This window comes from Meriones unguiculatus, chromosome 12, assembly GCF_030254825.1.
Source record: "Meriones unguiculatus strain TT.TT164.6M chromosome 12, Bangor_MerUng_6.1, whole genome shotgun sequence".
In the NCBI taxonomy this organism is placed as follows: Eukaryota; Metazoa; Chordata; class Mammalia; order Rodentia; family Muridae; genus Meriones; species Meriones unguiculatus.
In genome coordinates this window covers 31,145,399-31,157,851 of record NC_083360.1, presented here as the reverse complement: position 1 = coordinate 31,157,851, position 12,453 = coordinate 31,145,399, and the positions used below count along the sequence as shown (strand labels likewise).

At 45.8% G+C, this 12,453-nt stretch overlaps 1 protein-coding gene across 1 annotated transcript in view; it reads left to right on the top strand.

Annotated features, from left to right (window-relative positions):
• Slc5a1 (solute carrier family 5 member 1) overlaps positions 1–12,453 on the top strand; it is a 73,038-nt gene that overhangs the window by 47,362 nt on the left and 13,223 nt on the right. The window contains exons 6-10 of the mRNA XM_021651815.2: positions 6,372–6,477; positions 7,995–8,075; positions 9,159–9,379; positions 9,559–9,694; positions 11,556–11,663. Coding sequence (XP_021507490.1) covers positions 6,372–6,477; positions 7,995–8,075; positions 9,159–9,379; positions 9,559–9,694; positions 11,556–11,663 — 652 coding nt within the window. The remainder of the gene's footprint in view (positions 1–6,371; positions 6,478–7,994; positions 8,076–9,158; positions 9,380–9,558; positions 9,695–11,555; positions 11,664–12,453) is intronic.

Below are 12,453 nucleotides of genomic sequence, written 5' to 3'. Positions count from 1 at the left end.
GGTTTTAGTTTGAAGTCTGGTTTGTTAGATATTAAAATGGCTATTTAAACACCACCAAGCCTGCTCTTTAGTTCCATTTGCTTGAAACATTTTTTTTCTATCTTTTACTTTGATGTTATGTCTATCTGTGATGTTGAGGTGTGCTTTTTTGATGCAGCAGAAGGATGGATCCTGTTTTTACATCCATTTTGCTAGTTTGCATCTGTTTATTAGGGAATTGAAACCACCGATGCTGAGAGTTATCAGTAAGCAGTGTTTTTTGATTCCTTTTATTTTGTTAGTGTGTGGATTTTTTTCTCCCTTTCTTTTGATTTGCTGGTCTGATATTATTTATCCTTTGTGGTGTGTGTGTGTGTGTGTGTGTGTGTGTGTGTGTGTGTGTGTTTAGCCTCTTCAGGTTGAAATTTTCATTCTAGCACCTTCTTTAGGGCTGGGTTTGTAGATAGATACTGCCTAAATTTGATGTTTATCATGAAACATTTTCTCCATTCAGTGTAATTGAAATTTTTTGCGAGGTTGGTGGGTGGCAGAGGACAATAGAGGTGGACTAGGCGAAGGGACGGAGAGGTGCCCTGGGAAAGAGCTAACAGATTATTATCAGGACTATAAGCAGGACCCCAGGGAGTTGAGGTGTGGTGGGAAGAGGGGCTTCTGAAAATAGGTTTCAGTTGGGCAAAGAATTGTTCAGAGAGACAGGGATAAAAGGGTTAGGGGGATCCTAACCCTTTTGGGTTAGGGTTTGGGTTTAACCCAAAAGCTGAAGTCTCCAGTGAATAGAGTTGAGAAGGGAGGAGAGCCACCTGTAAAAAGATTGTTCCTGGGCTGAGGGTGAGAATGGAGAAACATGAAGGACAGAAAAGACAGTGTGATTCTCCTACCTAGGTCCCTGACAGGTGTGGCCAACGGATATCCTAGGTAGAGAGTGTCCCTAGGAGTCAGTGGCTGACACAATGGGGTGAGGGGAGGGAGGAAAGCTGGCTTCACAGCAACGTTTTGTTATGTGTTTTAATGATCATGTTGTTCATTTCTTCCTGGTCTCATTACAGTGCTCATTCCTCTCCTCAGCCCCCCAAATTCTTCCCTGTGGGTCTTCTCTTTTCTTTTCTTTCTTTCTTTCTTTCTTTCTTTCTTTCTTTCTTTCTTTCCTTCTTTCAGGTTTCATTTGTTTGATATCAATTTTTTAGGGCTGTTTATGTCATGGGAAGTTTTTCTTTCTTTTTCAATCATAGCGAATAGTTTTGCTGGGTATATTATTTTAGGTTGGCACCATAGTCTTTTAGGAAATAGAGGGCATTACTCCAATTTCCCTGGGAATTCAGCTGTTATTCTGATGGGTTTTCCTTTATATGTGACTTGCACTTTTTTTCTTTCAGTTTTGTGTACACTGTGTTCTATGACTTAGCATTCTAGCTATGCTATGCTATGGGGATTTTCCTTTCTGGTCTTGTCTATTTGGTGTTCTCTGTGCTTCTTGCATCTGTATGTGTGTGTCTTTCCTTAGTTTAGGGAAGTTTTCTCCTAAGACCTTATTGAAGATCTATCTGGTCTGTGCCATTGACTTGGATTCTTTTCCCCATCTATGACTATGATTTGAAGGTTTATCCTTTTCATGGTGTCCCACATTTTCTGTGTGTTACTTTCCTGTGTTTTTTTTCCTTGTCATATTTCTTGCTACATCCTCTACTTTATCTTTGAGTCCCGATAGTTTTCTATCTTTTGTCTGACCTAGTCTGCTTATAAGCCTTTCCTTTGAGTTTTCTAGTTGAACTATTGAATTCTCAATTCCATCTTCAAATTACATCTGGAGTCATCTTCAGTGTTTTATGTCCTTCCTGAAATCTTTTCTCACATCCTGGGTTGTGTCTGTCATTTCCATCAGCCTTATGTTTATATTTTTTCAGCATCATTCAGATGTTTAGTCTCCTTAAGTTCTTTCTCTTTAATATCATTGTTTGTGTCTTCTTTAAACTCCTTGAATTCCTGGATGAAGTTATGATTATTCTTTTAAATTCTGTGTCCTGAGGTTCATCTAGGTAATTCTTATTGGCAAACCTTTCTACAGGACTGGTAAGTTTTGAGGAGAAGATATTGGCTTGATCTCACATACTCATTTTTTGTGATGATATCTGGTACATGGACTTCTTTTGTTAGTTATAAGTCTGATATAGACAGAACAGGCTGGACAGAAGAGAGGATATGCCTGTGGGTTGGGTCTAGAGGTTGAAAACTGCTTGAGTGAAATGAGATCGAGTAGACAGAGAGGACTGTGTTCTGTTCAGGATGTGTTTCCTGGTCCAGGCTTGGTGTCGGGGTTTAGATCTGGCTGGAAAGGTTGGCTCTGGCACGTAGGGGGCCTGTGACTTTCAGAATAAGTACGGAGGATCCTTGCAGACGCCTCAAGATCAGTTGTGGCCCACGCAGAGAGGCTAGACTAGGCAGGGGCACTGGATGCTGGACTGAGACTAGATCTGGTGGGCTCAGGAGAAGTGATGGGAGGTCAGGGAAACTCACTTGGCTAGACCTCGGAAAAGGAAGTGGAATTTCTGTCTGTTTGGATATGATGCAGAAGAGACCTGTGGTTGGTGGCAGGCAGGACAGGTACTGGTGGAAGCTTAGAGGTTGGTTTTGGTGTAGGTAGGTTTGGCCAAGAGTGGGCCAGGGCACCAGATTTAGGACCCATGCTATATCAAGCAGTCTAGGGGTCATGGACGACCTTTTCTACATTCTGAACTGAAATATAATCACATCACTTTCCCCTTCTCTTTCTTCTTGCAGTTCCTCCCAAGTCCTCTTCCTTCAACTCCTTCCATATCACCCTACTCTTGTATTGATAGTTTAAAAAATATTATTGATATATATATATGATATACATAAACATAAACAAGACAGAAACAATGGCAGCATCAACACAGAATGCTGACACAGAAGTGGGAAGTCTCATGGGGTCCTAGACAAAGAACTAAAGACACCTGCTGACTGAGAGGAAGTCATTCCCAGGGATGATGATGATGACCATGATGACAATAATAAGCCTAATTGGTGGTCCAATACAAAGTGATCAGCCTGGAAAACATAGCCAGACAAGCTTTCTTAAGTACAAAAGTACTTATTAAGTTATTTAAAAAGTTAATAAAACAAGCTCACAGCTATTGAGAAAAGGTGAAGATTTCTATAATGAACATATATTTACAAACTTTTAAGTGTTTTTTTTCCATACTTTTAAGTGGTTATCTTTTCCAAAAACCTTCAGGTTTATAACTTTTGCATATTGTAAGCAAGATGCTTACTGATCTTGTTATTCCCAAGCACATATCTCAAAAATGAGGAAAAGGAATTCAAGATGGATATATTTCAGGCAAAATGCCAGAAAAATTCAACAAAGTAAAAAATTAATAATTTGAAAACCTATTCCTTAATTAACTAATTGTTTTTTTTATATTGTCAGAAGATTGTCAATGTATGCTCTAACTAGTTCTGAAACTCTCAGTATCCATCCCTTTCTTTAGTATAATCCTAAAATCCCAGGATTCAGGCGGTGCTGCATGTCGCTGGTACCTTTTCTTGAGCCGGCTCATGGATTCTGGCAAACAGCAATAAACTATGTCAATGCCACAGGTTGAACTTTCTGCTTTGTTGGGTCTCTGACCTCACCCTTTTCTTCTGACATCACTTCCCGGGGGATCCGAGTTTCTCTGGTCTCTTTGTGTGATTTTTAGTGCTCCTGGTGTTTTGTGAAGTAGACAGGGTCTACTTTGACGCTGCTTCTCAGGGTCTGAGGAAAGGAGAGTTCCGGTCCAGGAACCGAGGCTGATAACAGAGAGCAGGGTTCCCCAGTGCCGATGGAGGCACGTTAGGAACCAAAATGAGACTTTGAAATGTAGTCTGTCTTCTCTGTGTCTCCTTCATTTTTGAAGCCTTGGATATTCTTCAAATGGAACAGTTTTTGCTTATTTAGCCCAGGTTTTCTGTTTCTAGTACTTTCTTTGCCTCCAAGGCTACCATTTTCTCCTGTGATCTCTTCAGTTTGTTTCCAGGAAGAGAATTTCTCATTTCTGAGCAGTTGCGGAACGCTGTAGTTTATCTTCCCTTGATTTCCCTTTTCTTCTCTCCGTGATATACTCAGGGAGTTTATGCTGTTCTTCCAACCGCTGAATCTGTTTTTTTTTTTTCCTCTGATGTCACGAAAGAGCAAACTCAACTTTTCAACCCCCAGTTGCACTTTTTCATCTTGACTTCTAAAGAGTCGGCTTTCTTGTTTTACTCTTCACTTCCTTCATCGTTTAGTTTGAATCCAGCAGGTCTTTCTCTGGCCAGAAAGGTCACGTGGATCTGCAAATGGCTGATTGGCCATTTCAGTTCAGAATTTTCAACTTTTTCTCTCGCTGCATTTTCAGTCTTCACCGTGTTGCTCAAGTTTTAACTTTGCATCTTGTAATACTATGAGGTCTTGAACCTTCCTTGGCAGCTTGTGCTTTCTGTATTGATTCACAATCTCTTTCCACTAAGAGAACGTTGAGGTATTCAACAACTGACTTGAGAATTTCGTTGTCTGACTGCAATCCCCAAAGTATAGGCAGAAATGAGCAAACATCAATTTTTTTTTTTTTTGGAGCATCAAAATAACACATGCCTGTGGCCACCTTAGTAAAATATAAAACTCTCTGGAAAGGTAGAAAAAAATTCCCCAGGGAAACAGGAAAAATTGAGGCAGGTAAGGAGAACTGAAAACAATAGAGTCCTCATGATAAAAATGGGTTTACTCAGCTGTGGTCAGCCCTCTTCACTTAGCTTTGGTGTCCTTAGCAGGGATCCAGGGCTTTGGATCCCAAGGAGAGAATTCATGAGAGAAACATTCTGTTCTTTCTTTCCTTCTTTCCTTCTTTCTTTCTTTCTTTCTTTCTTTCTTCCTTCCTTCCTTCCTTCCTTCCTTCCTTCCTTCCTTCCTTTCCTTCATTTCCTTCCTTTCTTTCAATTCAGCACAAAAGTTTCCTCTTCTAGATACAAGTAGCATATCATAAATATAAGATTTCTATTAGCCAATACTTTTAAGAAGCTACACACACACACACACACACCTCACCATCCCTCGTCTTATCTTCTCATTCTATCTATCCTTCCTCACCAGGAATGATGGTGACACTAGGTCTCTTTGGGTGACAGAATCTTGCAGAGGAGGTCTGAGAGGACTAGAGCCAGAGCCAGGATGTGGGGCTCCAAGAAGGCCCATCTTGGAGAGTGGGTCAGTTCACTCTTGAGGGCTCAAGTTATAGCACATAGTGGGCACGCAGTTAGCACTAGGTGAAACAGCGGAGGCCGGAGACTAGAGACTCCATCGAGAGGTTGTCAGTCCAGTGTGTGCTGCTGCCGTAACAGAACACCTGGGGTCTATAAGGAACAGAGATTTCTTACCATTTTGGAAACCGGTCGGTCCGAAAGGCAGAGCGCCAGCAGCTGGTGAGGGCTTTCTTGCTGTACCGCTGCGTGGAGAGGTAGTTTACTCTGGGCCCTCTTTCCTTCTTCTTATAAAGCCAATAACTCACAATGGAAGTCCTCCCAAGGAGTGTGACTGGATTCCTTTTGCAGACTTCTAAAATGTATTAGATTTTTCACACACACACACAAACAAAAACCTCACACACTTCATGGAGGAGAGCTCTAATTTCTTTACCTGCAAATCTGAAAAGATTTACCAAGATTAACGCGAAGCTGCCTCTTGCTGTTAGCACCGTGTTTTGGCGCCCTCTGCTGGTTGATATTAGCAACTGCACACCATCCAGCCAGGTAGCGTTATTAGAGGTAAAGAAACCTGGCAGAACTGGGTAAAAAACGAACCCAGCAGTGTGAGGGGACAAGTGCCCTGAAAATTACGCCAGCCAGTGTAGACAGAAGCACTGCTAACATGGCAGGGGCACTTGGTGCTCTGGTGGACAATTAAAATCTTGAAGGGGTGGTGAGTCGGGGCTGGGTTCCCCGCGGGCAGATCTGAAGACCTGCTTCTGTGAGTTCACTGATTTGTGCACCCTGATGCGTACAAACCAGGGGTGCTGTCCAGGAGCCACGGGTGACGGGTGGGGGTGCTGAGAGCCTCTTTCATGGCTCAGTGTCTGTGACGCACCCTGTCCCGTGATCCTCAGCTGGCTATTCACAGTGGGCAACGGGTGTTAAAGAGGAGGGGTGCTGCGTGGCGCAGAAGCCAGCTTCAGTTTGCTTAATCTCCATTTCACAGATTTTGTTTTAAACCCTAGAGTTCTCTTTTTTTCCTGTAAAATGCTAACTACTCTCATGAATAAAGCTTGCTTGGAAACCCAGGGACGGCCCGTGACCAGACAGCCTGACTCACTTTTGCCTCCCCCTCTCCTCTCTCCTTCTAGGCAGACATCTTCTCTGGAGCCATATTCATCAACCTAGCCCTGGGCCTGGATATATACTTGGCCATCTTTATTCTGCTGGCGATCACTGCCCTTTATACGATCACGGGTGAGTCCATTCCAGCGAATTGGTGGCTCAAGCTTGGTTCGGGGTTAGGCACGTGTGACAAAGCCTCGTGAAAGCTCCCGCACTGGCTGGACGGGTCGGGACAACAGGCATTCGGGAAGAGCTTGGCTCTGAAGGCTGAGGGACAATGTGGCTAAGCTGGGGCAATTAGAGGCACGCCCGGTGAAGACATGGGTGAAGTGGCAGGAATGGTGGAATTGGTGGCAGGAATGGGCGTGGCGTGGCTTAGAGGCAAGATGAGCCAGCAGCTACCTGAAGAAGGCGGTTACTGGGAACTCATGAGGGTGAGAGGTGTAAGCAGGTACAGGGCCCTTGGAAGCCTCAGAGTTAAGGTGATGAGATTGGGAGCCATAGCGAAGTGGGAGAAAGATATGCAAAGAGGTCTTGGAGTAAGGTTTGAGGACAGCACAGACATTGGTGCTCCTTGTGGGAATGGAGGAGAGAGGATCAATGGTGGAACTGGATGCTCCGTGGGAGCCCTGTAAATGCAAGGACAAGACGTTACTTAGGGGGGTTGGGAAGGTAACTTACAGTTAGCACAATTGCCTGTCTCATGCACACACACACTCTCTCACACAGCAAGAGAGAGAGAGAGAGAGAGAGAGAGAGAGTGAGAGGAAGTTTTTTTTTGGGGGGGGATCCTGGATTCCATCTCTAGCATTACAAAGTAAAAACAAAAAAAGAGCAAACTCTTTAAAGGATCTTTAGATCTGGCCCCTTCAAGCACTCCGGCAGTCCATCAATGGGACAGATGTTGGGGTGGGCCAATTCAAAGACCTGTATCTGGGCCTGGGAGGCATCTGAGCTGGTCAGCCCTCCAGCTCCTCCACTCTCATTCTCTTGGGGCCAGCTCAACAGCACCCCCCAGAATCAGGAGCTCTGCTGAGTGCTGCAGCAGGTGAGAGGCAGCGACAGCTCTCACACTCTCGTGACCCTGGGGCCCGCTCTCCTGCCTGCCATGAATGGGGAGGGACAAAGAGGGGAGGAGGGCATCTTTCCCTCATCTGTATCACTGCTCAGCTGATGAGGGGCAGGGCCAGCTCTCCCACACTCACGCCCTCAGGGCTAGCTCACCTGCAACCCCCATGTCCATTGCACAGCTTTACTGTGCTGCCCAGCAGGTGAGGGGCAGGGCCAGCTCTCCTGCCTGCCATAGGTGTTGAGGAGTGAGGAGGAGGGCCAGAGCAGGCGCTCTTTTGAGCCATGTCCTAGTTTAAAAAGCTCACAACTAGTACACTCTGCTAAGATATAGACAAATGTCGTCCTTTCCCCAGGCCTTGAGGGTGCTTTCATGAGAAGGGAAGGTCAGAAACATCCTCAGTAGCAGAATGTTGCAGCAGGATTAGAGAGGGAAGGAAGGAAAGGCAGGTAGGTCATGGCGGCAGTGGTGATGTGCTTCTTGGAAGGTGTGCTTGTGGTGGTGGGGGCAGTTGGCAGGAAAGGGAAGCAGGTGGGCAGCCACCCACTCCATGTGACCTATCATCTTTCTGCCTGCTTAGGGGGCCTGGCAGCTGTGATTTACACGGACACCTTGCAGACAGTGATCATGCTGATTGGGTCTTTAATCCTGACTGGGTTTGGTAAGTGTTGCTGGGGCCAGCTGGGGAGGAGGTGGCAGAGGTGCAGGGTTCTGGGAAGAGAAGAGAAGAGCAAGACTGCCTTGCCTGCCTGCATGCTCTGCTTAGGTTGGGGCAGTGGCCCAGGCCTAACTGGCCACTCTTGTGGGAACCACCTTGTCCCTGAAGGACACCTGTGGAAGCACACCCAAGGTCCACTTGATCTCCCCTCATTTGCTGTCTACAGCCTGGGCTGGTGGTCCCCAGTGAAGTGATCTGGTGCTGTGTCCACAGAGCACCTGGGTAAAAAATGAATAAGGCTGCAAGTGACAGAGATTTGCATGTTATATGTTCAGTCTGAAACTGTGTCTTGTGTATATTGTGATGTTAAAGTCCAGTGTTCATGCATTGTTTAATGCTTTATTTGACAATATTTAAAAATTGTTCATTCACTGCTGGCATCTCCTGCCATCTCTTGAAGCTTTACTTGACTATAAAAGATGGCATTGGAAAACCTAGTTGTTACAAGAAGATTTAAGACGCTTCTTGTCTGTAGGTGCCTAGGACCCTCTGGCTGTCTTTCAAGGACTCTTATCTATACTCTAGAGTGTAGTTTTCTAAGAATTTTCATTTGGTTTCCCCTGGTAGGCTCTGGGGGTTCAGCAAGGCACAGGATAGAATGACTTGACTCAGGGTTCTGATCCCTCACCCATTCCTGGAGCATCCCTGGGGCCAGCTGTCTGGGCCCATGTCCAGGCTCCGGAAGGCTACTATGTGTTCTAGTCTGTGTTCTGAGACCTAAAGACCATGGCTGACAGTCAGGCATATGGTCCAGAGCCAAGGTCTTCTTTTAATAAGACACCTCCCCTTTTAACACTGTTTGCAGTCAGGGCAGTTCCACGAGTTGCTGCTTTGAAAGGCCCTAGCGTCTCCCAGGAAGGCGGGGCCGAGTTAACGCTCCTGTTTCCAATAAACGGGAAACCCGAGACCTAGCAGGAAGGTGCTTTCCCCAAACCACACATCAAGGATATTTTCTTATGCTGGTATCCTCGTACTCCAAGGAGCTAAAATGTTCACATAGGTCTTTGTTGGTACCAATATTTTCAGCTTTCCACGAGGTAGGAGGGTATGATGCCTTCATGGAGAAGTACATGAAAGCTATTCCAACTTTGGTTTCTGACGGAAACATCACCATCAAGGAAGAATGCTACACGCCCAGGGCCGACTCTTTCCATATATTCCGAGATCCTATTAAGGGAGACATGCCGTGGCCCGGGTTCATCTTTGGCCTGGCCATCCTCTCCCTGTGGTACTGGTGCACAGATCAGGTACGCGGTCTGGGTGCGCGGGTGGACAGGGCCCATGACCGAGACTCCCACCTGTCGGGCTGGTTGGCTCCGTGGGTTGCTGGGGACCGAGGCTAAAGACCCCAAACAGGGAAGCTGGGATAGAGAAGGGGGTCATGGGATCACGGCTGCACGCCTCCTCACTGGGATGTTCCCGGCAGGTCATCGTGCAGCGCTGCCTCTCGGCCAAGAACATGTCTCACGTGAAGGCCGGCTGCATCCTGTGCGGCTACCTGAAGCTGCTGCCCATGTTCCTCATGGTGATGCCGGGGATGATCAGCCGGATTCTGTACACAGGTAATTCCTCTAGCGGAGCTCAGTCCAGTCCCACTTCGCTGTCTCCACGGCCCTTGGGAAGCCCTCCGCTCCGGCTCCGCACTCTTTCGCTCCCCTTTCTTCACGCCGTGATTACCAAGCATCGGGGGTTTTCTGTGTCAGGCGGTGCGCGCACCCCGGGGCATAGAAATCTTGCCTCGTCTTCCCTGATTTCTTCTTAGATAAATGTATTATTTATGTGTGTGTCACGGTTTTAAAGTTGTTTATAGCAGGTTCGCCTCATACCGTGGACCCAAACCCCGGAGGCCACTGCAGCAGGAGAGAATCAACTCCCTCATTTCTCACAACACTCATTTTCATTCCCCTAATCTCCCACAGTCATGACCTCGTCCAGGTTCCCTCTTCAGGAAATAGTGTTTGCTCTCCTGAAGTTCTGTACCCTGGCCCCGGGCTTGTAGTGATGTCTAATAATTTATTTTGTAATTTTAATGTCCAAAGGGCTCAGCCAGCCCTGTGCTCTGTGCTGGTGGCCCTGTGCTCTGTGCTGGTGGCCCTGTGCTCTGTGCTGGTGGCCCTGTGCTCTGTGCTGGTGGCCCTGTGCTCTGAGCCCCGTTTTGTGGCTCGTTTCCTCACGGGTGTCCCACACCTTAAGCTTTGCCATCTTGAGTGACAGATACATCCTTGGTCTTTTTGTGGCCTCTCAGTGTTGCTATTTACATGCTTGTTCTTAATAAAGATAGTTTTTGGTTAGCTGTCATGAACCAGAACCATTCTGAAATGCAAAGATGACAGCAATAAATAAATAATAAAGCACCACAGAGTGACAGTTTGGCAAGCATCCTCCAAAATGAAGTCAGAAGTGTTGGCAGGCATCTGCTGTGTTGTCCTTGGCTCTCGCGTTCCTGTACAGGCTTGTCCACACGATAAAGATACAATTGCCCACTGTCTTCCTAACTCACACATCTGTGGGTATCCAACTAGCTACATCTTGAAAAACATTAAAAGATTTGCGTCTATACTGAAAATATCTCAATTTTTGCTTATCATTTTCCCCAAACAATATAGTAGAACAACTATTTCTGTAGCATTTACAGCTTATGACGTACTGTAAGTAATCTGGACACTTAAGGGGGAGGTGTGTGGGTGGAGTAGCAGAGGTGATGCTGTCTGAGGGGTTGATCCCCTGTACACTTCAGAATCCACTGTAAGGAGAACCAGAAACTGGTCACACATGCACACCAAGATCAGTTGTTCAACAGACAGAATGGCTCATACCTCCATGGCTACTGCATATACTTAGAAAACACTGCTGTAGGGAACTGGCGCTGTGTGGAGCAATGCTAAATGAGTGCTTAACACACGTTTGTTCAGCTGAATTCTATACAAGTTTCTAGAATTTTCTCCCAGATTCGAGATCTTGTTTTCTTCTCCTCCCAGTCTATTTCTTTCTTACCTCTGCTCCAGATTTCTCACATCTTGGGAATCGCCCCAGTTTTCTAGAGTTTGACTGTATGTCTAAGAGCTAATCAAAATAAACTTCAAATCAAGGAACAAGTTACCATGATTTTCAGGAGGGGGAAAAAAAGACAATTATCATCATCAAGCTCTTTAGATGACAGTGTCTATTCTTCCCCACAGATCATTTCTTTGTGTCCTTTCCTTCTCCGCCTCAGAACCCTCTTTTCTGACAGCTTCAAGGTGAATCAGGACTAACAGGGCGGGGGTATGCTACAGAAGGGCTTAGGTGGGAGACGTTTTTCTCCTGGCACCATTTCGGGTGTTGAGCAGAAATGTCCTGTTTGAGGTGCTGCTTTAAGAAGGTAAGCATGGCATCTGTCTCCCCAGTGAACACTTGCTGATAAGACTCTTCATCTCTCTCTAGAAAAAATCGCCTGTGTCCTCCCCTCCGAATGCAAGAGATACTGCGGCACCCCCGTGGGCTGTACCAACATCGCCTATCCAACCCTGGTTGTGGAGCTCATGCCTAATGGTGAGGCTTTCTTGGGGGGCCAATTTGGTTTGGGTTCCACCTGGATGCATTCTGGGGCAAAGCCATTTCTGAGCCAGGGGTGTGCTCAAAGGTAAAAGCCCCATTTCTCTCTGTATCTGTGTGTGTGTGTGTGTTTAGTTTAATTTATATCTTTATGGCATATGGCTCAGCTGGGACCTAGAAGTTCTGGGTCTTCTTCATCAGTTGGGCTAAGAAAGGAAATAATAAGAAAATTTGTTGAGGGGGAGAAAAATTCCCTTCCCATGCCTGTCTAGATAATAATTTAAAGCAGCTAAACAAAGGCGCTGTAACTTACAACAGCCATTTTGGAAAACAATGGAGGCTCCTGAAAAACACTGAAAGTAGAGCTCCCACAGGGCTCAACAGTCTCCACACGGGGAGAATGAAAACAGCGCTAACGAGACGTGTGTGCCTAGCGCACCTTGTAGGCCTGTGCAGAATTGCCAAGGAATGGAACCAAGCTAAGTTTTTACACATAGATGGTAAAAATGTGATCTCCATTGTATGGTTTTGGCATCTTTGTCAAAGATTAGGTGTCCATAGGTGTGTGGGTTTATTTCTGGGTCTTCTATTCGATTCCATTGACCCACCAGTCTGTTTCTGTGCCAGTACCATGCAGATTTTATTACTGTTGCTCTATAGTACCACTTGAGATCAGGGATGTATATACCTCTAGAAGATCTTTTATGTAGAGGATTGTTTTAGCTGTTCTGGGTTTCTTGTTATTCCATATGAAGTTGAGACTTTTTCTTTCAAGGTCTGTAAAGAA